Genomic DNA, 26,070 nt, shown 5'->3' on the forward strand with positions numbered 1-26,070 from the left:
CGGAGTTTTTAGCACGACGAGGGAGGGGTTTGGAGCGACCAGAGGCGGGAGCGGAAGGGACGCGGAGGCCAGGCCTGAGGCCCGGGGCGAGAATGGCGCGCTCCACCGCACAGCTCGCAGCGACTAGGGTTCAAGCCACACGACATGGCGTCTCTCCGCCGCCCTTCAACCCCGAGCGGCCGCATTCAGAGAAAGACCGATGGAGCGCTGCCTCCCTCCTCGGACTATCCTTCAGAAAGCCGAGCTGACCAGAGGTCCGTGACTTCTCATCCCTTCTGGCGCAGGCCCCGAAAAAGGTGCACAGTCAAGATCCTGCCCTCCACCGGGCTTCTCTTAGCTTCCGCACCAGAGAAAGCAGCACTTTGTGGGTGGGCAAAGCAGGGGCGAAAGCCTGGGGGCCAGTTCCAAGGACAACAGGTTGGGGGAGGTGGTCTGCGCCCCAATACTGGGACTTGTTTAGTATATTCAGCCACAGCAGAAAAGGGATCTATTTTTTAATGGCTTTGGCTTTATCGCATGAAGCAGGAACCCTCTCTTTTAAAGGCACAGAGTCCTCCCTTCTGCCCCACCTTGCTGGGTCTCTAAAATCTAGCGCTGAGTTCTGAGGGGATCACTGCAAGGCAGCAATCTCAGGCCTGCGGCTTGGAAGCACTGCAGCAGCCAAGGAGAGGGGGCTCAGCTTCACTCTTCTGCAAGCATCAGACATCCAGGGCGAAGGCCCAGACTACTGCAGCTACAAGGTGTAGGAGGCAGCTGAGATGGTCCCTGAGAGTAGACAGTCCAGGTTCCCCAGCACCCACAGCAGGCCGCAGACCCTGCCATAGCTGCATGGTCAGTGTTCCAGATCTCTGGGCAGTGTGAAGTCCCTGAAGCTGTAGAACGAGATGTCTCCGTGATCCACCAGGGCAAAGATCAGAGGAACATCCCCACTCTGGTAGGACAACCGTTTGAGGGAGCGGAGGTCTGGGACCGGCTCATCAAATCTGCAGAGAGATAACTTAGACTGTGAGACCTGGACATAGCCCACCCACAGGCTTTGACTGCAGCCCTCTGTGGCTCCCAGGGAAGGAAGCCTAAGACAGGAGTTGGGGGTGTAAGAAGTCTGGCCTCTGGGCTCTCCTGTCTGCAATCTGCACAGCTCTGGTAAGTTCAAGAGAGACCAGAGCCCTGGCTGGGTAAGGGGTTGGGAAGAGCGAGGTACTCACCTGAGCCTGGGACAGGAGAGACTACCCGAAAATGCCATGAATGAGGGCTGAGGACTGGGAAGCTGGGGGTTCCCATAGCACTAACTGGCTGTGTGGCCTCGTGTGGGTCACATCATCTCTCTGGACCTCTGGCTCGTCTCAGGGATTGCTCAGCGGTGTGGAGAGGAGGGCCACTCGGTTTACATGAGAACTGGCAGCAGCCTGGGGGCAGCACTTGCTGGTCTCATACCCACTAATGCACATCCGGGCATAGGGCTTCCCAGGGTTATTCTTCCGGAATGTGGCCACAGCATCGGCCTGGTAAACATCAAAGCTGATTTCCAAGTCCCCAGACTTCTCCAGCAGCCTGAGGACAGAGTGAGAAACCTTAGGAAACCTTTGGGACTCTCCTCTTTTCTTTCCATGCCACCCTTTCCCTCCGGTTCCAGGAAGCAGCCTGTCCAGGGTAACTGAGGTCCTGCTATGAGGTGCCACTTGAGGGGTGAGGGGAAGCTCAGCTGCCTAACCCGGGGATAAATCCACCTCTTACACCTCCCTGTCCCCTAGACACACATGAATATTAGCCAGGATAGGGGTCCCTGGAATAATCCCCCAGCTCATACCCAACTTCAGGAGTCAGATTCCAGCTGCCAGCTCCTGCTGGCAGCCAAAGTACTGTGGAGATGGGCACTACCTGGAAACTCACCGGGCGCTTCCATCAGCAAGGTGTGTCGTCTGCAGCACAGAGATACGCTGAAGGACTGTGGCTATAAGGACAGTGGAGATGAGGTGCTGGGGAGGGGAGTCAGTCATCTAGACTCCCTTGACATTTCTCAGTCTGCCATCTAGTTTAGAGTTCCCAGATTTAGCAGATTTTTTAGTACAGGTATGTCCCATGTTGTTTATCTGAAATAAAACTGACCCGGCAACCCTGATCTAGTTAATTTACAATCCACCTTATTCCCATTAAGGGTTGTAAGCAGTTTTGAATCCATTAATACTGTTCTTGCCTTGTTAGTTCTGTGTCCTTAACATGCAGGGTATACAGTAAGCCTTTTATCTGGCCAACGTATCATCTCCTTGGTCCCTCTAACAGGGACCACAGCAAGGTGGTGGCAGAGCCACCCACAGGCATCTCGTGTGTGATGTTAAGGACATGCTCATTGTCCTCATTCTCTCCTCGGGCACTGACTCGCCCCCTCTAAACTTTCCCACATCGGTCCTTTTGCTGCTTCCTGGGAGAAGGGACTGTCCTTGTGGGTCCCGCTCCACAGGACAGCTCTTCTCACCCCCATCTTTCTTAAGCTTTGATGTCATGGTTAAGCTGTGCCCCTTTCAAAGTCTTGAGTCCTTAGCCTGTGGGGCTATGGCAGGGTGAGGGGGTACCTGGGGAGTCTGCATGGCCAGGACTCAGCAACGGGGTGACAGGCTGGTCCCACAGGTGCGGGGGACGGGTCTGGGTCTTCTGCAGGCGCCGCCTCTGCAGCAGCTGCTTGTATTCCTGCCAGCTGGAGCAGCGCTGCACCTCAGGATCCACGTTTACATCCTCCTGGAAGTGCTGGGCCTCTGCCTGCTGCTCCTGCTCCCGTCTGGAGAGCTTTTCCTTCCGTTGGTTCAATTTCTGGCACCAGGACTCAGCATCTGTCTCCCGTCCAGGGACATTGGCCGGGAGCAGCTCTGGGGCTGGGGCAAGCAGGAGGGTGTGGCGGCTATCTGAAGCCATATTGGGGAAGGAGATCTGCTCAAAGTTCCAGCGTGGCTTACGAGCCCCCTTAACCCCATTCTCTACTTTGCCATTCTCCTGGCTGCATCCCACCCCTTCCCTGGCCAGGCCAGGCCAGGGCTCCAAGGACCCCAGAAGCTGAAAGGGGCCCGCTGGGCCCTTTACGGGGCTTGACTCCTGGGGTTTCTCCTCTGCACATCGCTTGTTCTGGTCGCAGGGAGGTGGGATGGAGGTTGCCAGGCTCTTGGGTGTCCCATCCACCCCCTGCAGGGGGTTCTCCAGGGCCCTGGGCTTCTTATTAATGGACCTGAGGGACGGGGAGGAAATGCAGCACATCTGCTCTGAATCGCTGAGGTGCGCCCGTCCTACGCATGCTCTACTGCCCCACTGAGCCTGAACGGGAGCCACCCAGCTCATAAGCCCATGTATTCTCCAAGGTCTCAGACACCAGCACCCCCGCAGCAGTTCTGCCCTCCAGAACTCCCTGGGCATGGCCGTGTCGGGCACTACCGAGAGTGGGAGCTCCTCTTCTTCCTCTTGCCATTCTGATCCCCCAAGCACTGGGCACTGCTGTTCAAGTTCAGCTGCCTCTCATAAGGGGATAGGACGGAGCTGTGGGGTGAGAATGGGGCGAGCAACAGATCCATGTTCTCAGCCTGGTGCTCCTGGGGGAGTTTGTTAGGGACTGGCCCAGTGCACAAGTCAGTGGGCCAGGGTCAGAGCCACACCCAAGGGCTAAGGCCCCAGGCAAACCTGCCTGCAGGCTACATCGGGGTGGCCCCTGCATCTCTGCCCAGGCCTCTGGTTCTCACCAGTGGCACCTTTGAACAGAAGCTTCCTGGAAACAGGGCTTCTGCAGAGCCAGCAATAAATGATTAATCACTGGTGAGTAAAATCAAAGACTAGAAAACAAAAATAAAAATACCACTAACATTTTTGTTTCTTATAAACACATATTCGTTTTTTTCTAACAAAAACGACATACTGCTTTGTAATCTTTTTGTTTCAGTCAATAATATATTATGGGCATGGCTCTGCTGCATTCTTCCGTCATGATTTTTTCTATGGCTCTAAGGCTGTACCGTCCAATACAGTAGCCTACACATAAGAAACTGCTGAAGTTAAATTTAAATCCATTAAAATTAAATAAAATATTCAGTTGCATAAGCCACAGATATTGGACAGTATGAACACAACACTTTATCACCACGGAAAGTCCTTTGGATAGTGCTACTCTAAGGGATAAACTAATTTGTGTGACAATGCCCTCTCTGTTGGACTCATAGGAGCTTCCAAGCTCACTGATTTTGCAAAGTGATGATGTTTTGAGTAAGCTCTCCACCAGATGCAAGTTGTGGGGGGCAGTGATTTTGCTCTCTGCCATTCCTTAGCAACGAGCACAGGGCCTGGCACCCAGTAAGTGGTCAACAAATACTGCTGAATGAATGAATGAATGAATGAGTGAACATCTCACAAGTTAACTTACACATATATCTGACTATTCCCTTAGGTTATATTCCACTTTCAGAAGTTAAAGCTCTGTTCTAGAGCTTTTGTGATATACTGGGAAACCACAAAGACTATACTAGTTTCCACTCCAAGCCTGAAGGTCTCTATGGCTCCTAGCAATGCTGACTCACTAAAGTGAGAACTTCAGAGGCCCCAGAAGGAAAGGACACAGCAAAAGGAATGTGAAACCTTACTCAACTATTAATTCCTCACTTGCTCATTCATGCCTGCACTCAACAAATCTGCCTGCACATCTATTAAGTGCCAGGCCCTGTACTGACACTGCATCTTCATGCTCACAGTGAGCTGTAAGTGCTCAGCTGTTATCTGTGGGGTGAACAGGCTGAAGACGGGGCTCACTCTGATAACCCAGGAAAAGTCGAAATGACCCAGATTGTCCAAACATGCCTCTCAATAGATCGTTTCCAGCAGAGGCCCCCAGAGAGCTGCAGTTCCAGCCAAGGACTCCCAAGTAAGCAGAAGCCACTTTCTGCTTTGGGGCTCATCACCTAGGTCCCAGGACTAGAACAAACTGGAGGGAAATGGAGTAAAGATTTACCTCGGTTGGAATCGTCGAACCACATAGCCCAGTCTCTTCAGGTGGCTGAAGACCTCAAAAGAAAAAAAAGTAAAGGTCATACATCCACTTGTGAAAACACCAAATAGTTTTATTATATAAATTATCCAAACTAAGTTCTCAGTATGAATCCTCATCCCTTGCTTACCTTACTCTGAGTACAAATGACCTACAGCAGTTTTCTTGATTTAAATGCAAATTCCGAAAAGCTGATAGCCAATGGGCCAGAAAAAGAACTACACTTATGATACCAACGCTTGTGAGAAAGAAGTTCCTGACTACAATGTGGACAAGATGGCAGAAGGTGGCGGACATCCCACCCACTCCCCGCCCCTCAGTCTGTTTCTGGTCTCTTATCCTCCCATCGACCTCGTCATGTTAGAGTGCCCCAAGTCCCAGATGCAGCCCTCCACTCTGGCCACACGCCCATACAGCTCCCTGGTTTTAAATCTCATCCCTATGCTCGTGACGTCCACGTTTATGTCTCTAGCCTGTGCCTCTCCTCCATTTCACCCTCTTCCTAGCATTTAGCTCTGTGACATCAACTGTTCTTTTGCTTGCTGATTTATTATCCATTGCCACCACTAGGATGTAACTGCCATGACCGCAGAGTCCTTGCCTGTTTAGGAGCCCCAGCACATGGCTCTGTGCCTAGCACCTCATAGGTTCTTGTAAATACTCATTGACTCTGGACGGGTGGCAGATACCTGGTATTGCAGGAAAGTCACAGTGTCCTCAGTCAGCAACAGCTGGTAGGCCTCCTGGATGGACAGTGGCAGGTCTTGGTGGAAGAGCTGGATGGACCCCTAGAAGTAGGGCCAACAGCTCAATCTGTAAAGCCGGGGCAGTTGTGGCACAGTAAATGGGGCAACTTCCAGGCTCTAATATCTGTGGCAACCCAACTCCCGCTACTCTCCCTATAAGCATCACGGCAAGAGAGAGGAGTCAACCAGGAAGTGGGGAGCATCCCCGACACTTGTATGGACTGCTCCCTACACAGCATTCTTTTCTTCTGCTTTAGAAGTCAGGTTACAAGATCCCTGAATACTCAGTTGTGTATACTTTCTCTCAAAAAAAAAAAAAAATACCCGCATCTTCTTCGCTTTCCTCGGTCCCAACCCCCTCCCCACTCTCCTGGGTCCCCACTCACACACTCCAGCAGATACAAGGCCTCCTCGGGGTGAAGCCGCTGCCGGCCCTGCTCTGAGAAGCCCATGGTCTGCCAGAATTTACCCTGCGTGGGACCCAGACCAAAGTCATAAAGAAGTCAGGAACGGCAAAGAAGGCGGGTCCCCTGTCCCTGAGCCCCGCTGCTCACCGCAGGAGACTTCAACTCCACGAACCCTTCTTCCGGTCTCCATTCGGCGGCCACCAAACTGCCCCTGGCGAGGAAAGGGGACGGGTCCGTCTCAGTCTACCCGACAAGTCTCCCGGGTCCGTCCGCCCCGCCAGTCCCGGCCTCGCCCCCGTCCCGTCCCGCTCGGCTCACAGACGCTCCACGCGCTCCTCCGCCAGCAGCCGCCAGAGCTCCTCACGGCACAGGCGCAGCCGCTCGGCCTGGGCCGCCGAGCCGTCAGGGAGAAAGTCCTTGGGGCCATGCGAGCGCTGGGGCAGCTTCTGGGACCGCGAGCGGGCGGCGAGGAGTTCACGGGCACTGGGGAAGCAGGAGACGCGGGGTCAGAGTCACGCAGTAGGGGCCGCTTGACCCAGTCCCGGACCCCCATCCTCTTCCCCGCGCCCACCCCATGGTCCCTGTGACTGCCCGGGACCGAACTGCGCCGCACCTGAGCACGCGCCCGGCAGGAACCTCCACGGAAACGGGTTCTGATTCGGGGTCCATCGGGCCGCAGCCTGCGCCTGCGCGCGCACCGCCCGTGCCCCGCCCACCGCCGGACTTCCGTGCGGCCCTAGCGCCTGCGGATCCGACCTCCGCTCTTCTGGTCTCCGGATCAACCCACCGGCTCTCCGCCTTCCTGGCTGTCCTGGGTCCTAACGCCTGAAAACAAACTTGTGCCTCAATTCCCGGGACCGAAAGCTTGCAGGTCTCTGGATTTATAGGAACTTCCCTCTACTGTACCTAGCCTTCCTCTAGGCTCCTCTCTAGTAAAACTTGAGGAAATTGGTGTCTGAAAGTATAATATGAATAATCAATGCGTGACTCTCCTCTCCGCAGTCCTGGGATGGTTTAGTTCCCACCATCACGATGGACAAGGAGGGAAGAAGAGAGGGTTTAGAGAAGGGAGAGTGGTGGGTTCTCGAATTCCAGCTTTGCAAACTGAAGGCCCCCGGAGGCTGTCAGATGAGGTCTGGGAAGGTTCGGAGTTCCTTCAGGGTCTTCCGCTGGGTCCCTTCCGAGGGACTCGAAAGCCGAGTTTCGAAGGCCAGTGGGTGGGAGGGGGAGGCGCTGTCCGGCCCACGATGGTGCTGAAGCGCCACCCCAGCCCGTCATTAGCACCTCGAGGCTGGGGTCCCCGCCGCCGCCGCCGTGGGCCGCTCTGACACTATCCGCTAGGTGGCACCATTGCTCCGAGCAGCCTGTGGTCGGCGACTCTGGACGCGGGCGGAGGTCGCTGTGAGAGTCCCGGGAGGGGCGAGGGGCAAAAAGGAGGGGGGCTTCCCAAGTAGGGTCCCCAGGTATCAGTTACCAGACCCCTTCACATCACGTCTTCTCTTCCACCCACTCACAAACCTTTCGGTCTAAACTCTAGAGCCCCAGGTAGCCCCGGCTCCACAGAAACTTAGGGTCACGCGCTCTCGCCCCCACACCCTCCGCTTCACCTGGGCGCATGCGCTGATCAGCCAGTTTCTACAGTCCGCCGGGGAGCTTTGGGGGTGGGACCTGGCGCTGATGGGGGCGGGGCCTCAGGCTCTGACTGACAGCCCGACTGCGCGGCCGGGACGGTCCCTCTGCTCTCGATCCGGCGGGAGGGAGGGGAGGGCAGGATTTCCTGCGGAGGCGCCGAGCCGGCCTTGGAAAAGGAGGAGGAGGAGGAGAAAGGGGGTAAGGGGGTAGTGGGAGTCACCGTCCAGAGTGCCAAGGACCGCGCAGAGCCAGCCGGACCCCCTGGTGGGGAGGCTGGAAGAGGTGAGACTGCGGGGCCGCAGCTGGGGGTCAGCACCCTTGCGAACGGGCACAAACTAACTTTTTCTGCGGGATCGGCGGTCGCCTCCGTCTCTTGGCTCCTTCCGTCCTCCTTCGCGCCCCCTAATTCCGTTCTCCCGCATCATTCCCTCCGGCGCTTGGCCCTCTCAGTCCCTCTTGCCGCTTTGTTCCCCAGGTCGGCCTGGGCTGGGCTGGGCTGGGCTGGGGTGTTATGCGGCGCTGGGCGGGCATTCCGGGGGGCGGGGGAGCTAGCCCGACCCCAGGCACTGCCAGGGGCGCCCTCCCCCAATGTTGGCCGATGGCCGTGAGAGGGAGTGCCATCTGGGTTGGGCTTGGGACGTTTGGGGAGTGAGGGGTCCCCAGCCAGAGCCCTAGGCCTGCCTGGGTCTCATGCCACAGGACTCGGGCAACAAATTAGTGGCCACTGAGGAACTGACGTAAGTTTTTCTGCAGCGAGGTCGGGGCTCTGGGCCTCAGGTTCAGGCTTGGGGGGGCTAGGCAGCCCCATTTGCCAGAAGTGCCCCAGCTCTTGTCTGTTCTCTGCCCAGCTGCTTCCCCATCCCGCACAGGGGTGAGGATGGGTCAGCAACAGGTGCTGTAAAGCCTCTCTGACCAGCAGGCAGACCCCCGCTAGAAGTTGGGGAGATGTAAGCTTTCCACACCACTCTCCGAATTCGCAAAGAGCCCTGGGACTAGGGCATCCAGCTATTAGAGTAAGGCTTAGATAGGGAGAAGTGTGGCGGGCAGGCGCCTTCTACCCGGAGTACGACTGCCTGTCTGCCTGACCCTTCCAGACCCCACCTCCTGGCCGCCAGTTGTCCGTGGGTGTCAGTGCCTTGGGCTGTAGAGAACAGGCTGTTGGATCTGCCTGCCTCAGGTTGAGGTGCTGCCAGGTGCCCTGGAGCCTCAGTGACTCAGCCTCCACTCCTAGAATGTCACCCTCCCTAATAATCCCCTCTTGCATGTCGGCTCCCTCTCCTCTTTGAGTGGTTCAGCCCCTTCCTTAAGAAGAGTGATTTGGGGGCTCCCTGGAGGCCCTATCTTGCTTTTCTTCTGAGCCCTGCTTCTGGGACCCTCACAGGCTCTGGTCCAGCTCTCAGCAGAGGCACTGCACATTTCCAGACCCCTGAGACCTGTCCACTGCTGCTGCTTGAGGCCCAAGGGAATGCTGGCTGCTCTCTGGGTGGACATCGGTGCTCCTGAGCCACGCTGGAAAGATTGGCGTGCCCAGTTCGAGCTCATCCGGGGCTGTCGGAAGCTGCAAGCTGATATCTGTCCAGATTTTTGAGCAGCCTCCACCCCTTCAGAGATCTGCTTTCCTGCTTGTGGCGGCAGCTCACGAAGCACCTTGAGGGAGTACCTGTTAGTGCCTGACAAGACGCTCACTGCCGGGGACGCCAGACACGCTTCCCCAGGACGCCTGGCCCTCCAACGGCCAAGGCATGGCGCCCTGACACCTTGGCTTAGACCAGTTTTCCTGCCTCTCCTGGACTTCTGAGCCCAGAGCTCAGCCCAGGGACCAGGATGGGTCGTGAACAGGACCTGATCCTTGCTGTCAAGAACGGAGATGTGACTGGTGTGCAGAAACTGGTAGCTAAAGTCAAGGCTGCAAAGACAAGTGAGTACTTGGTGGGATGAACGTCCAACTGAGCCCTTTCTCTGAGTGCTGGAGTCACAGAGAGAGGCCTGGGGTGGGGGTCACTGTGATCTGGGGACTTGGGGCGGGAGAACTGTCCTCTCGTGTACAGGGAGCGCCTCTGTGTGGGAGAGCCAGAGGGGAAGTCGAGTCCTCCTTGCTGTGTGTCTTGGGCAAATCACTTAATTTCTCTGAGCTTCAGTTTCCTCACCTGTCAAGTAAAAGGGTTGAGATGCACGCGTTCGAATGCTTTTGAGTGCCCGTGTGTGCCAGGCTGAGTTCTAAGCACAAGGCCATGGCAGGAAATGAAACAAACAAATTCCTCCTCTCATGGGCTCGTCTTCTGGCAGGTGGTTTTTCAGATGTGTTCTCTGGAACCATGAGGTTTCTGGCAGTGGGTTGGGAAAGACCGACAGATAGAACTCCGGCCCCCACCTGCCCCATTTCAACCAGATACTGTCTGCACTTATGTGTCAGCTTAGCAGGGACGTCTATGACGTAGTTTTTAAGAACAGTCCTGTTGCTTCAAACAAGGTCCAGGGCTATCTAATCACTTGCTAAAGCCCCTTTCCCCTGACTTATCTGCCTGTGTCCCCTGGTGGGGTGTGACCGAAGCTAATTTTCTGGAGGTTTTTCCACAGCCTGGGGTCTCTAGTCCTGACAAGGTTGTGGGGGCACCTTGTCTGGGGGGCCACATCTGAGCCCCATCTCTTGGGAACCTCTGCAGTGAGACCCCAAGGAGAGTAGACTTCTGGGCTTCAGGGCAAGCTCTCTGGGCCATCCCAGGGGGATACTGGACTTGTCCCTTGAGTTCCTGTACCATAGGGGCAGGAGGTGGCTGCTGCTGCCACTACACTGGGGATGGGGGAGGGAGAGTCCCCTCATAGTGCTGGGGCTCTGGCCCCAAGATACACCTTGGCCCTGTGCACAGGGAAGGAGTCCCCCAGGCTACTTGAAGACATCTAATCATCCCCACCCACACCTGTGAGTGTGGGTGCCAGAAGGAAAGATTTGAAGGGCCCAGGAGCCAGAGGCTCCCACTTGCACACCAGGGTGTAGGGAGGCGCTACTGTGGGGGTGTCGCTGTGCCCTGGGGAGGTGGATATAGGGTGAGCACGGTGGGGGAAGGTGCTAAGGAGGTCCCTGGCCCTGGGGGCCCAAGAGTCAGAGCCTCGCCTCCTCCCTTCGCCTCTGTGTTGTTTTTGGCGACCTGCCCAATGGGGCCTTGGTTGAGCTGCTGCTGGCCTCACACCACACGCTGGGGCCTCAAAGTGAGGTCCTTAGGAGGGCGAGCGGGTAGGGTCTGGAGGCTGGTGGCGGGAACCTCATAGCTGGGCTCCTGGCTCCAGGAAGGTTTCCAGTGCTCGGAGAAATGTCTGGGGGGGAAAGCAGTCCCTTTCTGCAGCCCCCAAGGGGCCTTGCACAGCGTGTAGGCATAGGCAGTGAGTGACAGGGTCCTGGGACTCCCTTGCGCCTCCCTTCCCAGTCCTCCGAGAAGCTGGGAAAACTGGTGACAAGGAAATCACAAAGTAACATTTGCGGAACCTGTAGTTCCTAAAATATTGTGATCCCCTCAGTCCCCTATTTTTAGATCCACTTTACAGTTAAGGAGACCGACACTCAGAGAGGGTTAGTGATTTGCCCAAGGTCACACAGCCATTGTGGGGCAGATCAGAGACAAGCCTGTGCCCTCTCGCCTGTGCTCCCACACTTGGCTGCTCATCAGAATTACCGAGGACTGTTCTGGAAGTGCAGACTCCCTGGTCTCCTCTCAGAATTAGAATCATCACAGAGAGCCTGGGACTCTGCGAATTAGATAGGTCTCCGAGTGACTCGAAAGCAGTTCTCAGAAGTGAGGCTGGGAACTCCTGCTCCACACCACAGAGGCAAGGGAAGGTGTCGTAAGAGAGGTGTCAGGGCTCCCCTCCGTTGTCTGGAACGGGGCCAGAGCTTTCTGGCTGCCCAAAGAGAGGTGCTCCCTCCGCTTCTGCATTCGATGTCTGGTCCCTGGGGGCTGGCGTTCCCCACCGACCCAGGTCCCGAAATCTTCAGGGAGCAGGTGGCTGGGAGGAGAGGGCTACTGTGGCCCTGGCCTTGCCCTGGGCCCTCCTTTCTCTTTCCCCACTCCTTTTTTCTGAGCTGTCTCCTTCTCTGGCCAGAGGAAATGGAGTGGGCTGGGGGTGGCCCGCTGAGCTCACATCCTCTGCCTGAGCCTAAATCAGGAGTGACCCTTCCACCCGCCAGAGCCAGGCCGGGAGAGAAGCTTGTGCTGCAGGGGAAGTGCCTGGAGCCACTGCCAGAACTGGGACCCTCCGCCCTCCCACCAAGGTCCCCAGCCCAGTCACTGTGAGCCTCTCCCCTACCACCTTTCCGGCCATTGTTCTGGAAAGAACAGAGCCACCCAGCCTGGCCCTGCCTCCGTTCCTGTCCCTCCTGTCACATTGTCCTGCCACTCCCCAGAGAGGCTGCACCTCCCCACCAAGCTGCCCCATCCTAGACTGTCCAGGCTGGCAGCCGGTGGAGGGACTTTCTGTGTCTCTTCGCTGCCACTCTTGTCATCGTCACTGAGGCTCAGAGAGGTACCCCGGACGGGCCCATGTCACACAGCCGATAAGGAGAAGAATTCGAACCAGGAACTTCCTGCTTCCAGAGCTCCTGTTCTTTCCACTGCTTTGAATGGTTCTGTGTGACAAGGACTTTCCAAGGGGGCCAGAGGAAGACTGGGAGGCCTGTGTTTCTTCCCAGTGGCCCCCACCTCCTCACCTCTTAGTCACTTCTTGGCTCTGTATTTACCTTTTCGGCAGTAGCATGATTCGGCTCAGCCCTGAATGTGGCTGTCCCCTCCCTCCTCATCCCACACTCGTCACTTCAGGGTTGGTCCCTCCCTGTTGGAATGAGGCCCTGGCTTGCTGGGGTATTCAGGGGCCCACCAGGGCCTGGGGGCAGGCCTGGACCAGCGTGCTTGGCACCCTGCCTGCCCGGGTTGAGCCAGGCCTCCTCCTTCCCAGCAGGGGTGGGTTCCTGTGACAGGCCTTCCCCTTCTCCTCCTCGACATTCATCAAGGACACCCCCGCCCTGCCCTGGCTCACGCGTGGAACACACCTGCATGAATCTCGTCCATGGCCCTGGCTCCCCTCGCCACCACCCAGCAGAGAGCCCCCTGCCTGGGGCAGTGTCTCTGTGGGTACAGAGACAGGGGCCATTGTGGGGCCTGTGCCAGCTTTTGCTGGAGGACAGCTTCTTGATAATAATGGCTAACGTGTAAGGAGTGTTAAGTGGTGATGGCTCTCATCTTTTGCATCCTGACAAGGGTACTCAACCCTTCTGAGCGGGTTCTGTGATCGGCTCATTTTATGGATGAGGACCCTGTGCCTAGGAGATTAAGTGACTTGTCCAAGATCACACAGCTAGTACATGGCAGAGCTGGGGAATGGCGTAGGTCTGTCTGACGCCACCTTCCCCACCATGCTCCGCTTAGGGATATCATAGGGCTGGGTACTGTGGCCCTAGAGTTCAGCCCTGGCATCTTCCGCTCAAGCACCTAGTGCCCCTCTCCTTCCTCTCCCAGCCCCCTCGGCCCAGTGGGACAATGAGACTCATTCCTTGGCCCATTCAGGCAGGAATGCTAACCATGCGCTCGTGGGTCTGTCCATTGAGGGCAAGGCATGCCAGCCCCCCCTTCCCCTCCCGCTTGGCTCTATAAACGAGCTGGGCTGGGGGCCCGGGACAGCCAGGCCGCTGCTGCAGCAGCTCCCTGTGCTCGGTGCCGTCACGCTGATGGGCCAGTGGGCCGGGGTGGAGAGCCAGAGGGACAGGGCACCAAAGGGCTATGGGGCAGGTGCTTTCCTGCACACCAAGAGGTCAGCTGGATTTGGGAGGTGGGCGGGGAGGGAGCACTGGGTTAGGGTGTGGGTGAGGGCAGATCACTCGGGGGTGCCCTGATGCCTCCTGCTCTGACCCCCAGAGCTCCTTGGCTCCACAAAGAGACTCAACGTCAACTACCAGGATGCCGATGGGTGAGTGTGAGCCCTGTGCCCCTCGGAAACTATGGGGTGGGGGAGGGGCGAGGGGGAAAGACCTGGGCTCTAGAGCCCCTTCCCTCTCAGACTTGGCCCTCGAAGTGTGTTTGCTGAGAGCTCTGGGCCCTGCCTGTGCAGAGTGGAGGGAGGGGGTCCTGCCTACCCGCCTGCTTATGGAGCGATCCCTGAGCGAGAGGAGGGGCCTCCTTGGGTCAGATTCCTGCTGGGCCCCCTTTTCTCCCTAGAGGATAGGAGCCCTCGGGCTCTTGCTCCCACGGCCCCCTCCCCTGGGTCGGCTCGGGGGGAGGCCAGACAAACAGGCCTCTCAGCCCAGACACTGAGCCCTTTCATGCTGCAGCCAGGCTGCTCTGCGCTCCCACGGCAGGGCTGGCGGAGTGGGGTGGGGGGAAAAGTGGGCGAGTAACCCGGCCCTGCCAGGCCCCGGGATGGGTTTGGTGTGGAAGACCAGGATTTGCGGGGTGGGGGGATGGATGCTCACTGACACCCCCACCATGTGTCTCACCATGCCAGATTCTCTGCTCTCCACCATGCCGCCTTGGGGGGCAGCCTGGAGCTCATAGCCTTGCTGCTGGAGGCTCAGGCCACTGTGGACATCAAGGACAGCAATGGTGAGACCCTAATGTGCCTCCCGCCGTGGTCAGATCTTGCTTCCGCTACATTGTAGCGATGCTGATAGATGTTGGCATAGCTTCTTTGGGCTTGTGAATGCTTTACCTCTTCTATCCGCAGCATTCTGGGGTAGTAGATAGTACTGATACCCCAGTTCCAGATGAGGAGGTTGAGGTTATGTCATTGTCCCGAGGACACCAGATCATCCATGGTGGGCAAGGTGGGATTCTGGCTTCAACCCCATACAGCCAGACCTCTCCCTAACCAAACCTGGGTGAGGACAGCATTGCTTCTTCTGGGCCTGTCTCCCCTCCAGCTGGGGTGGCTCCAGACCCTGTTCACTTCCCTCCCCCGACCCTACACCATCCCAGGACCTCCCTCAGAACCCCCTTCCCTCCTGTAGGCATGCGCCCGCTGCACTATGCAGCTTGGCAGGGCCGGCTGGAGCCGGTAAGGCTGCTGCTGCGGGCCTCCGCGGCCGTCAACGCCGCCTCGCTGGACGGGCAGATCCCGCTGCACCTGGCCGCCCAGTACGGACACTATGAAGTGGTATGTGACCCCGCCTGCCTACGGGGGCGCTGGGGCAGGGGACCAGGATTGATATGGGGGCTGGCCAGGGCAGACCCCTCACTCGGCTCCCCCAACCCCAGTCAGAAATGCTCCTCCAGCATCAGTCCAACCCATGCCTGGTCAACAAGGCCAAGAAGACGCCCCTGGACCTAGCCTGTGAATTTGGGCGGCTCAAGGTGAGGCCTGCAGCCCTTGGGGACTGGATCCTGGGCGTCTGTGGGGTCTTAAGAGGATGCTCTACCTGGATGCTTCTTGCTGCAGGTGGCCCAGCTGTTACTGAACAGCCACTTATGTGTGGCGCTGCTGGAGGGTGAGGCCAAGGACCCATGTGACCCCAACTACACCACACCCTTGCACTTGGCTGCCAAGAATGGCCACAGAGAGGTCATCAGGTACCTCTCCCCCCAACCTTCATTTCCTCATCCCCTTCCTGTGGGATCGGCAATGTCCCCTCAGCGCCCTGCCCTGTTGCCCTCTTCACCCTTGCTGTGGGTCATTTCCCAAGCCCCCAGCAATCGGCTTCCTCTCCTGCCCCCACCACCCTGTGACTCGCCCTCCGGCCTCCGCAGGCAGCTCCTGAGAGCCGGGATTGAGATCAACCGCCAGACCAAGACAGGCACAGCGCTCCACGAGGCCGCGCTGTACGGCAAGACCGAGGTGGTGCGGCTGCTCCTGGAGGTGGGTCAGGGCACCTGGGCACGCCGCAGGTGTGCGTGGAGCCCCACCGGGTGCCGGCTCTCCTGGGCAGTGACCAAGTGACTGGAGAGCAGATGGACCTGGTCCAAGCCCTAGTTCTGCCTCTCATTAGCTGAGTGACCTTGCGTGTATCCTTGACCCTGTCTCTGAGCTTCCATTTCCTTATCTGTAAAATCTGAAGATAGTACCTTCCTCCTGGGTAGTCGTGAGGATGGGGGGAAATGACGAGCAGAGTGCTTGGTGCCCGCTCACGCCACGCTGTACCCCCAGGGCGGGGTGGACGTGAACATTCGGAACACGTACAACCAGACGGCGCTGGACATCGTGAATCAGTTCACCACCTCCCAGGCCAGCCGGGAAATCAAGCAGCTCCTGCGGGGTAAGTGTGTGTCGAGGTCCCCTACTCCAGTGGGGACCAGGAAGTACAGCAGGAGTGGATGTCCTAGGACCAGGATGTCACACTCCTGGGCCTGGGGCTGGTCAGGAGGAATGCTGGGGAACGATGAGGCAGGGGCCTGGGGGAGGGTCACGACGGGGACAGGAGAGGTATGGCGACGCCCTGAGGACCCTCGGATAACACCTGTCCTCCCCCTTCTCTCAGAGGCCTCAGGGATCCTGAAGGTCCGAGCGCTCAAGGATTTCTGGAACCTCCACGATCCTACTGCCCTCAATATCCGGGCGGGGGACATCATCACGGTGAGGCCCTCATGCAGTCATTTCTTGGCAAACAATTACTGTCCCTTGGGCACCGACTATGGGTCAGGCTCTGTGCCAAGGTCTTTACGTGCACCATCTCATTGACTTCTTTCCGATCCAGGCAAGGTAGGCATGATCACTGTTTCCTTTTTAGAGATGGCAAAATTGAGGCTTAGAGAAATTAAAGTGACTTGCCCGAGGCCACACGGGTACCAAGCCGTGGAGCTGGGATTGAAACCTGGGCCGACCCCAGGACTCTCGTTTGTGTGTTCTGGAGGCCCACAGGGGATTGGGCTGGATGCCGGCGGCAGGGGAAGATCTGTGGGCCGACTTGGGTAAGGGGAGAGTTGGACTGCGGCTGCGTGGCTGGCCACCTGCCCTTGCTCGATGCAAGAAGTAGCCAGTGTCACGCTCCCCGCCATCTGCCATAGGTGCTTGAGCAGCATCCCGATGGCCGCTGGAAGGGCCACATCCATGAGAGCCAGAGGGGCACGGACCGTGTGGGCTACTTCCCCCCAGGCATCGTCGAGGTGGTCAGCAAGCGGGTGGGCACCCTCGCACCCCGTCTCTCCTCTGCACCCACTCCCCTGCGCCCAGCCTTCTCCCGGACACTGCAGCCCCCTGCTGATGACCCCGTGCACCCTGTCACCTATGGCCAGCTCCCTCGGGTGGGCCTCAGCCCAGACAGCCCAGGTACATCCTCCCAGAGGGCAGTGCTAGGCACTGCGGGGGCGGTGTCTGGTTTTGGCAAGCTGCCAGTCAGTTGTTGGCAGGGCCGCCTGGGGCTCTAACCCCTTTGCTTCTGCCCCCTGCAGCAGGTGACAGGAATAGCGTGGGCAGTGAGGGCAGCGTGGGCAGCATCCGCAGTGCTGGCAGTGGGCAGAGTTCCGAGGGTACCAACGGCCATGGCCCTGGCCTCCTTATTGAGAACGCCCAGGTAGGAGGGCGTGGGTGTTGGGATGGGCAGAGCCCACACTGCTGCTGCCACTTCCCCAGACACTGAGTCTCCTTCCCTGTCTCCAGCCGCTTACCTCTGCCGGAGAAGACCAGGTAGTACCAGGACTGCACCCCCTGTCCCTGGCAGGTAGGAAGGGTAAATGGGACCTTGATGGTGGTGAGGGTTGGCACCCCTTCATCTTGCCACCCTGTGATTCCATTCCTCTCCCTCCTTGAAGACAACCTGAGCCACCGCCCTCTGGCCAGCTACCGCTCTGGGGAGCAGCTCTTCACCCAGGACGTGAGGCCGGAGCAGCTGCTGGAGGGGAAGGTGTGACCTCCACTGGGGAGTGGGCTTCAGGGCCAGAGTGAGGGTGGGATAGGCCTCCGTATGGGCTTAAGTCCCTGCTCAGGCCAGGCCCCTAGGGGAGGCTGGGGCAGATGGCCGGGTTCTGGCACACTCAGCTTTGTTAACTTCCACCCACGCCACAGGATGCTCAGGCCATTCATAACTGGCTGAGTGAATTCCAGCTGGAGGGCTATACTGCCCACTTTCTGCAGGCTGGCTATGATGTGCCAACCATCAGCCGCATGACACCAGAGGTAGGTGGCCCCATGGGAAAGCGGTGGAGGGTCCAACGGGCAGCAGAAGAGGCCTGATGGGACGACTCTGTGTGGCAGGACCTGACGGCCATCGGGGTGACCAAGCCTGGGCACAGAAAGAAGATCGCTTCAGAGATTGCCCAGCTCAGCATTGCCGAGTGGCTGCCCAACTACATCCCGGTGAGTGGGCAGCCGGCACGGGCTGCCACCCTCGGCTGTGGCTTTGGGGTGTTTTCCTGGCTTGGGGGCCGAGGCCGGCCAGGAAGCCAGCTCCCATGGTGGCGCTCTTCCAGGCGGATCTGCTGGAGTGGCTGTGCGTGCTGGGGCTGCCGCAGTACCATAAGCAGCTGGTGAGCAGTGGCTATGACTCCATGGGGCTGGTGGCCGACCTCACCTGGGAGGAGCTTCAGGAGATCGGCGTCAACAAGCTCGGTGAGCACCGACTGCCTGGGGCCCTCTGGCCCGGTCCCCATATGCCTCTGAGGGTCTCCAACACATTTTCAGGGTCTGGGAAGGACTGGGGTGCCCCTTGCCAGCCCCAGCTAACCCTCTCACCCATATCCACCTCTCGCAGGCCATCAGAAGAAGCTGATGCTGGGGGTGAAGCGGCTGGCTGAGCTTCGGCGGGGCCTACTGCAGGGGGAGGCCCCAGGCGAGAGCGGCCGCCGGCTGGCCAGGGGCCCGGAGCTGATGGCCATTGAGGGGCTGGAGAATGGGGATGGTCCTGCTGCGGCTGGCCCACGCCTCCTCACCTTTCAGGGCAGCGAGCTGAGCCCAGAGCTACAGGCAGCCATGGCAGGCGATGGCCCTGAGCCGCTCCCCCTGCCCCCTGCCCGCTCCCCCAGCCAGGAGAGCATTGGGGCACGCTCGCGAGGGTCCGGTCACTCACAGGAGCAGCCTGCCCCCCAGCCTGGTGGTGGAGACCCCAGCACCCCACAGGAGAGGAACCTTCCGGAAGGCACAGAGCGGCCCCCTAAGCTTTGTTCTCCACTTCCTAGCCAAGGGCCACCCCCTTATGTTTTCATGTACCCTCAGGGCTCACCCTCCGGCCCAGCCCCGGGGCCACCTCCAGGTGCACCCCGGGCCTTCTCCTACTTGGCTGGCCCCACAGCCACTCCTCCAGACCCACCTCGGCCCAAGCGCCGGTCCCATAGCCTGAGCCGCCCTGGCCCAGCTGAGGGTGAAGCAGAGGCGGAGGCCGAAGGGCCAGTGGGCAGTGCCTTGGGCAGTTACGCCACTCTGACCCGGCGACCAGGACGCAGTGCCCTAGCCCGGACCAGCCCTAGCCAGACCCCATCTCGAGGGGCTCCCCGTAGCCAGTCCTTTGCCCTTCGGGCCCGACGCAAAGGCCCCCCGCCCCCTCCCCAAAAGCCTCGCTCTCTGGCCCCTACCCGGAGCCACCTCCTCTAGATGAAGCCCAGGGCCCAGGAGGGCCCACAGGGCCAGGCGAGCGCGAACCACCTGGCCTCAGAGCCCCGGGCCCACCTTTAGCTGTCCTGCATCAGACACGAGGAGGAGGAGGCCAGGGCGAGGAGGCACACCCCGTCTGAGCGGCTCGCAGGGAAGGGCTCCGTTTGCAGAGGCCTGACCTCAGAGCAGAGGCGGCCAGCTGGCCCGCCTTGAACACCAGTGCCGTGGCCTCCGACTTCTAGCCTCAGTCAGACGCACTGTTAGCGAGGCCCAAATGCGGGAGAGAGAGCGCTGCAGACTGCGGCTTCTGGCACATGCAGGTGACCACTGCGCACAGCCCCTGGTCCACTGCCCTCCCAGGCCCCTGTGAGTCACTCCTCAGCTACTCCCAGCCCCCTCCACCTGACTAGCAGCCTTCCCAACTCAGGGCTCAGCTGCGCTTTCTCCCAGCCCAGCCCCCGGTGGCCCCCTGCCCTGGGCCAGCTCTGGAAAACTCAGCAGGCAGCTGGCGGCACGGGGAGCCGGAGCCCCCAGCTTTCTCTGCCGCCTTCATCAAGGTGCCTGGAACAGGTATGAGGCGGAGCCTGCGGGGGAGGGCACTGTTCACAGGGGTTGTGTCCAGCCCAGCCGAGTCACACGCCAACATTCGTCTACAGGAACAGCTCCCAAGCCTGTATCTGTGGCCTGCACCCAGCTGGCATTTTCCGGCCCTAAGCTGGCTCCCCGGCTTGGCCCCCGCCCAGTACCCCCTCCAAGGCCAGAGAGCACTGGGGCTGTGGGCTCGGGCCCGGGCCGGGCCCAGCAGAGACTGGAGCAGACCAGCTCGTCCCTGGCAGCTGCGCTGCGGGCAGCAGAGAAGAGCATTGGCGCTGAGGAGAAAGAGGGGTGAGAACTGCTGGGTGCTGGGTGGGGAGAGGGAGGCGGCGGCATAGGAACAGCTCCCCCTGAATCCTCTTCCGGGGGTCCTGGGATTGTTGCCGGGGTGGTGGGCTCTCAGGCCGGGGAGCCCCTACTGGAATGGGAGGAGTGCAGGTTCTTGTCTCCCAGGTCTGACCTGCAGGGAATCTGGTGGCTGCCACTGAGAGGCACGTGAGCTTAGGCGAGTCACTTCCCCCTCGAGCCCCAGTGTACTCACGTGTAAGGGAGAGTAGCTCCTACCGACTCGGGAGGCCGAGAATTCAGAGTCACGGAAAGCGCTTGGCATCGCTCAGGCCCTCGGTGAGACCCTGTGCCGAGGGCTGTCACGGCCTGATTTCTGGCCGACCTGACCCAGTGCTCTCCCTGCCGCAGCCCCCCCAGTACCTCCACCAAGCACATTCTGGATGACATCAGCACCATGTTCGATGCCCTGGCTGACCAGCTGGATGCCATGCTGGACTGAGCTAGACCTGTCTGCACCCTTGGGCAGTGCCCTCTGTGACCCGCAGCGTCCACTGCTTTTGCCCCAACACAGAAGCTCCTGCTGCTCCAAGTCAGTGGCCGTCAGCACTGCAGTTCTAGAAGGCCTCCCCCATGGGGGGCCAAGGGAACCTGTCAGAACCCGCCATCTCAGCGAAACCCACTCCCAGGGTATAACCTGAGTGAGGAGCCCTACCCCTTGGACAGGGACCCTGGTAAGAGTTTCCTCCCCAGGGAGAAAGAGGTGGTGGCAGAGCTTCTAGGGTGCTGTCTCAGCGCACCCCCCCCCACACCCAAGTGTCTCAAGTTCCTGTGCCAAGGTCCTCTTGCCACCTGCTGTACTGTCTTGCGACTGAGAGGCTGGAGGAGGCGGTGTCTGGCCAGGTCACCGCACTGTACATAGGACGTGTATGTAAGCCACCAAGGGCCTGCTCGGCGGCAGTGGCAGCGCCCAGGCCAGACATGGTCCCTCCCCTGCCTGCCCTCAGTGAGGCAAAGCTGGCGGGGGCAGGGACAGTGGGATTAACAGATCCCCAAAGTCCAAACTTTTCAACTGTAAATGTTATTTTTTAAGCAGAGAGAAATGCATATATTTTAAATGGAATTTATTCTATCTATAACTGCCTGAGAAGATGCAGTGGGGGAGGGGCTTCAGACCACAGCGAGAGTGCCCACTGCCCAGCTCAGGGCCGGCAGCCTGACCTGGTCAGCCCAGGCCCCAGGCCCCGGCTCTGTAACCATTAACCTCTTACCCCAACTAACACCAATGAAAGTGTCAGTCCACGTGATCGGCCTGTGTGTTTGGATCTGTGCCACGGACCCGAGCCGGACCCCAGGGCTCCCGCCAGTGTGGAAGGAGGAAGGCCAGCGCCTTCCTTTCCTCCTCTTAGTGGCTGCCTCATGGACCAGCCACAGGTTTTTCTTAAGCAATTTACAAGTTTTAATACAAACCAGTCTACATTCATTCCTAAAAGGCTCATTTCCAGTAAAAAATATACACCAGTAAAAACATTCTCACAGGAGAACTATGCGGGCGGCTGAAAGGAGCCTGGGCCATATCCCCAGTTTGAGGGCAGGCACAGGAAGAGGTTCCAGGGCGAGGTGGGAGCCCTTCTCCATCTCCAGGTCCCCGTGAGGCTCCCCCACAGAGGGAGGGAGGGGAAGTACTCAGCCAGGGAGGCAGGGTGAGGGAGGCACAGGGAGGGTGCACCGTCACGCCCGCCTTCTACAGCAGCCTGGAGAGCTGCCCGGGCCCCCCACAGCTGCTGCCAGTGCTCTTCCCTGGCCCCACAGTTCACAGCCCTGCCCAGGGACCCCAGAGCAGAGGGCACTGGGTTAGGGGACCATGAAGAGGGGCAGCTCACAGGTGGAGGGGACTGAGATCCCCTCTACTAAGCACATGAGGTCATACATTCAAGAATGGCCCTGGTGAGGCCCAGGGAAGAGCCAAGACAGTCCTGACAAGGCCTCAGTTCATCAGCAAGTCCACAGTAGCCCCGGTGGTCACGATGACAGCTGGGTCTGACACTGAGATCTGGGCCTCCAGTGCCACAGGTGCAAGAGCAAACCCTGAAACATTCATGATACCAACTTCCCAGGCTCAGAAATGGGTCTGGTATTAGCCCCAGGGACCAGGACCACTGTGGCCACTGTAGCCAATGGCTCAGAAGGGAGAGTTCATGCCCAGCTTAGTTTCAAACTGCAGCTTCTGTCGCTTCTGGTAGCGGACCCGGACCCTGGGGGGGCAGGAGATTAAAGTCCAGGTTAGCGCAGACCTCCACACCAGGGGGACAGGGCAGGACACCACAGGGGGAGGGAGGGAGCAGCGGCAAGAAGACAAGGGAATGGTGCCAAGGTGGTGACAGGCGTAGGGCATGTGCCTGGGCCCAGAGGGAGTGCCCTGCTGGTGACTCACCGAATCTCGTGCAGCTTCACAATCTCATTGGTGACAACCACCAGGACCAGGGACAGGCAGCCCAGGAGCCATGTTAGCAGAGGCACGTCCTCCAGGCCAAAGTCGACACGGCTGTCCCTGTGTGTCCACAGCTGCAGGTCAACCGCCGTCTGGACCACCTGCCCCAGCAGCCTGCAGGAGGTGGCAGCTGCGTCACTGGGGTCTACCTGCTCCCTTCCCTGCTTAGCACAACGGTAGCTCAAGGAGGCACCCTTCCACCTCTGGCCCAGACCCCACCCTCTAAGCATAGCCCTGCCGTAGCCCCCTCCGCCCCTCCATCTGTCACACTCACACCACAGGCACTGTCACGGACCACCAGAGGTTCGTCAAGGGGCTCTTTCTCCAGAGGGGCTTGGTACGATGCACGTGAGTGACAGAAATGAAGACTAGAGAAAACGGGGTCAGGGGGGAGTGTCAGACATGCCACCGCCCGAGGCCTGTTCCCCGGGGCGCCCGCACCGGCCCCCACTGGCCCCTTCCCGGGAGCCCTCACCAGTGTGCAGGACGATCAGGGCGGCAGCGAGCTTCTGAGCCGACAGCAGCCCATTGGCGAAGTCATCAAACCAGGCTGGAGCCGTGTCAGCATGGCTGCCAAAGTAAGGCACGGGCTCAGCTCCCCCCGGGCCCCGCGGAAATGGACTAGGGGGTGAGACGGGGGGCCGGGGGTGGGGCCCACCTAGGCAGCATGATGGAGGAACAGTTGGTGAGGTTTCGAGCCCGGGAGCTGTCGCAGAAGTTCTGCAGTGTGAAGCCGAAGCAGATGAGGCACGAGCCGATGGTGAGGCTGAACTTGAGCAGGAAGCAGAGCAGGAAGTAGTGCTGGGTCTGCGGGAGGGACGGGGGCCATCACCCCAGGGGCAGTGGCCCCTCTGGCACTGGGATTCAACGGGCTCTTCAGTAAATGGACAGGCCCGGCGGGATGGGAGCAGGGGCTGCCCGCTCCCACGAGGATCTTCCCAGCCCTATACCACCACGGCCCTTTGAATGGGGGGCATTCTGATGGAAGCCCCATCCTGATCACTGCCTCCCCCAAGGCTCAGCCCCTCCACACCCCCATTCCTTGGGAAAGGCCCAGTCTCATAGGCGCCACTCCACTTACCTTCTTAGGAATGGACTGAAGGTTCTTTCCTGTTGCCATTGACATGATGGAGCTATGGGGGGGCTTCCCCAGCAGAGAGATGCTGAAAAGCAGAGATGAGGTATAGAGCGGTGACTGCGACCCTCTGTCTCCCAGTCCCCACGTGGGAAGCCCCTGGGGAGTCTTGGACGCGAGGGCAGGAGGGATAACACAAGGGGGAGTCCCCCCAGTGACCCCGTGCTAGGGGAGGTAAGCAGTGAGCACGGCTCCCCGAACCTGGGCTCCTGGGGTATCAGGCGACATCCCAACCCTGCCTGCCTGGGCACGGAGGGACAACCAGCTTCTCACCTGAGCAGAGGATAGCAAAAGCAGGACAGCCACAGGATGTCAGTGGTACTGAGCAGCGGTGGCAGCTGGACTAGGCAAGAGAGGAACTAGACCAGGAGGGCCCAGAAAGCACAATTAGATTCTGGCAAATGGTAGGACGCTGGGAGCCCCAGGGCTGCCTCGCCCTGTGCCCACGCAGATGTTCCTGTCCTGGCTGAGAGGAGCTGGGGCCGGAGGGGACACTATTGTGCCCATGGGGTCATCTCCAAAAGCCCAGGGGGTTCAAAGAGGCTCTGGGGGCCCCTAGACTGTACTGCATTCTCCCGGCCTCCCACCTCTGACTCTCAACTGGCCCTTGAGCAAAGCCGCGGGTGGGGAGGGGGCATCGCCTGTGCTGGCCCCACCTCACCTGGATGACCACGAGAGTCAGCTGGCATTGCAGCAGGAAGAGGAAGCACTTGCGAGTGCCGTAGGTGGCGTGCCGAGCCTAGGGACCGGGAGGGACAGATGGTGGCCTCTCAGGCCCTACAGCTGACGAGCCTTAGCCAAGGGCCAGATGCCCCGACGCTCCTGCTAGAAAGGGTGGCGGCGAACCAACACACCTGGCAGAGCTTCGCCTGGAGGCGAGACAGCCCTCCCCAAGCAGGCCCTGCACCCCCTCCCACCTGAGTCCCCACCTGCTCAATGAGCCGGATGATACTGATGGTCTCCTCCTGGCGGAAGGTCAGGGAGCAGGGCAGGCTGTTGAGCTGCCCTGAGAGCTGCAGGGGAGAGAGGCCGTCCGAGGCCTGGGCCATGCTGGTGCTGGTGGCGTAGCCGAAAGTCTCCCAGGAGCAGCGGGATGGGTACAGGGGGTCCAGGGCAATGCTGTGCAGGGCAGGGGTAAGAGCACCCATCAGCTGCCCTCCGCAAAACCCATCTCCCACGGGACTGGGCAAGTGCCTGTTTCCTCTTCCCCCCACCATGCCCAAGTCAAGTTCGGTCATGGAATGTGCCCCAGCCCATGCAAGTCTGAGTCTGGGGTCTCTAGAAGGTACAGGTGGTGTCCCCCTGACCTGATGTCACTCTGGAGGAAAAGGCAGCTGTTCCGCAAGTTGGCAGAGCTGCCCAGGCAGCAAGTCACCTCCCCATACTCCTGCATGATCTTGATCATCTCGCACATGGCTGAGGGGGCAGAGCCAGGGGGCATAAGAGTCAGGCGGGCAGAGCCCCGTGTGGGCGCTAGGCAGACCCCCACAGGACAGGAGAACAGGAGACCAGGGGAGGTGGGCTCCCCTTTGGGACCATCTTACCCAATCCTATGACTGTTGTCACTTCTGACTCCCTGGAAAGGACACACTTGTGGCTCCAGCCCACCAGATTCCCCAGCCCCTCCCAGCCCAGGTTCCTTTGCTCCCTGCATGGCAAACCAACGTCCCCTCCAGAGCCCAGAGCCCACGGGATGCTCAGGCGCTGGCAACACTCAGTGGAAGGGGCGAGGCTGCCCGAGTCGCCGTGGCCACAGTACTCACTCTCGGGGGTACAGTCGGTAAAGAGGGGCACTAGCAGGGGCACGTTGTCGATGTGCTGCAGGTGTGGCCGCACCTGGTGGATGCCCCTGGGCAGCTTGGCCTGGAGAAAGCAGAGGAACCAGTGGCCTCAGGGTCAAAGAGAAGGGTCCCTCAACCCCCCCCTTCTCCATGCCAGGCCCACCACGTGCCACCTCCAGGGGCGGGGCAGACCCTGCCATCGTACCCGGTTGCAGTCTTCCAGGAAGCTGGGGAGGTCGCTGTCCGTCGGCTGGAAGCTAATGAGGTCTGAGTGGCCCTCCTCCTCCACCAACAGAAGCCCTTCAGCATCATCTCGGGACACTGTAGGGATAAAAGCCTGTCCCTCACTTCAGGGCCAGCCCTCTGGGGGCCTTTCCCTGCCTTGCAGCTGGCACAGAACTGCCTGCCTACAGCTGTCCACTCTTGCCCTGCCAACGGCTGTTACCAGAGAGAGATTAGAGCCATTTTCCAAGAGGATGTATGTCTCAGGAG

The 26,070-nt window shown here is 59.5% G+C and overlaps 3 protein-coding genes across 16 annotated transcripts in view; 1 reads left to right on the top strand and 2 right to left on the bottom strand.

Annotated features, from left to right (window-relative positions):
- Positions 1-477: 477 nt before the first annotated feature.
- Positions 478-8,274, bottom strand: TSEN54 (tRNA splicing endonuclease subunit 54). 3 transcript variants are annotated; one of them, XM_039859576.1, is made up of 12 exons: positions 8,137-8,274; positions 6,778-6,989; positions 6,483-6,647; positions 6,312-6,375; positions 6,144-6,227; positions 5,701-5,799; positions 4,976-5,028; positions 3,418-3,519; positions 2,571-3,214; positions 1,891-1,951; positions 1,435-1,551; positions 478-983 (listed from the first exon to the last, which is right to left on the bottom strand). In XM_039859576.1, the coding sequence occupies exons 2-12, from the start codon at positions 6,831-6,833 to the stop codon at positions 833-835; spliced, it is 1,596 nt and encodes a 531-aa protein (XP_039715510.1). In that variant the 5' UTR covers positions 6,834-6,989; positions 8,137-8,274; the 3' UTR covers positions 478-832. The 3 variants fall into 3 exon arrangements, with proteins under 3 accessions (XP_039715510.1, XP_039715509.1, XP_039715511.1); XM_039859575.1 differs by lacking the exon at positions 8,137-8,274 and having other exon boundaries at positions 6,778-7,862; XM_039859577.1 differs by lacking the exons at positions 478-983; positions 8,137-8,274 and having other exon boundaries at positions 1,879-1,951; positions 6,778-7,862.
- Positions 7,933-21,478, top strand: CASKIN2 (CASK interacting protein 2). The gene is given in 24 exon segments (XM_039859566.1): positions 7,933-8,078; positions 9,178-9,714; positions 13,697-13,748; positions 14,283-14,380; positions 14,785-14,930; positions 15,032-15,127; positions 15,213-15,343; positions 15,521-15,629; positions 15,918-16,026; positions 16,249-16,343; positions 16,775-17,036; positions 17,159-17,280; positions 17,367-17,427; positions 17,519-17,610; positions 17,772-17,882; positions 17,961-18,062; positions 18,176-18,314; positions 18,457-19,251; positions 19,254-19,367; positions 19,370-19,462; positions 19,465-19,722; positions 19,725-19,862; positions 19,949-20,177; positions 20,583-21,478. Coding segments are annotated over 23 exon segments (3,537 nt in total). The 5' UTR covers positions 7,933-8,078; positions 9,178-9,620; the 3' UTR covers positions 20,674-21,478.
- The window catches only part of TMEM94 (transmembrane protein 94), a 32,096-nt gene continuing 27,306 nt past the window's right edge, over positions 21,281-26,070 (bottom strand). For 7 of the 12 annotated variants that reach the window (XM_039859562.1, XM_039859563.1, XM_039859564.1 and 4 more), the window contains 12 exons: positions 25,784-25,899; positions 25,561-25,660; positions 25,105-25,213; positions 24,727-24,916; positions 24,459-24,536; positions 24,071-24,156; positions 23,744-23,825; positions 23,321-23,469; positions 23,138-23,232; positions 22,937-23,030; positions 22,606-22,776; positions 22,354-22,426 (listed from right to left, as the gene is read on the bottom strand). In XM_039859562.1, the coding sequence (XP_039715496.1) occupies positions 22,354-22,426; positions 22,606-22,776; positions 22,937-23,030; positions 23,138-23,232; positions 23,321-23,469; positions 23,744-23,825; positions 24,071-24,156; positions 24,459-24,536; positions 24,727-24,916; positions 25,105-25,213; positions 25,561-25,660; positions 25,784-25,899 (1,343 nt within the window). Of the gene's footprint in view, positions 22,427-22,605; positions 22,777-22,936; positions 23,031-23,137; positions 23,233-23,320; positions 23,470-23,743; positions 23,826-24,070; positions 24,157-24,458; positions 24,537-24,726; positions 24,917-25,104; positions 25,214-25,560; positions 25,661-25,783; positions 25,900-26,070 lie in introns of all 12 variants that reach the window. The other 5 variants (XM_039859565.1, XM_039859556.1, XM_039859560.1 and 2 more) reach the window with 3 other exon arrangements.

Source organism: Pteropus medius, unplaced genomic scaffold (genome assembly GCF_902729225.1).
Source record: "Pteropus medius unplaced genomic scaffold, Ma_sr-lr_union100, whole genome shotgun sequence".
NCBI classification, from domain to species: Eukaryota; Metazoa; Chordata; class Mammalia; order Chiroptera; family Pteropodidae; genus Pteropus; species Pteropus medius.

What these genes read in the sequence shown, in the direction of transcription:
- TSEN54 (XM_039859576.1), bottom strand. Translation starts at nt 6,833, where the DNA reads ATGGACCCCGAATCAGAACCCGTTTCCGTGGAGGTTCCTGCCGGGCGC. An exon ending in GTTCGACGATTCCAACCGAG is followed by an intron (nt 3,520 to 4,975) that starts GTAAATCTTTAC and finishes CTCACCCCACAG; the next exon opens with CTCCGTCCTATCCCCTTATG. An exon ending in AAGAGGAGCTCCCACTCTCG is followed by an intron (nt 3,215 to 3,417) that starts GTAGTGCCCGAC and finishes CCCGTCCCTCAG; the next exon opens with GTCCATTAATAAGAAGCCCA.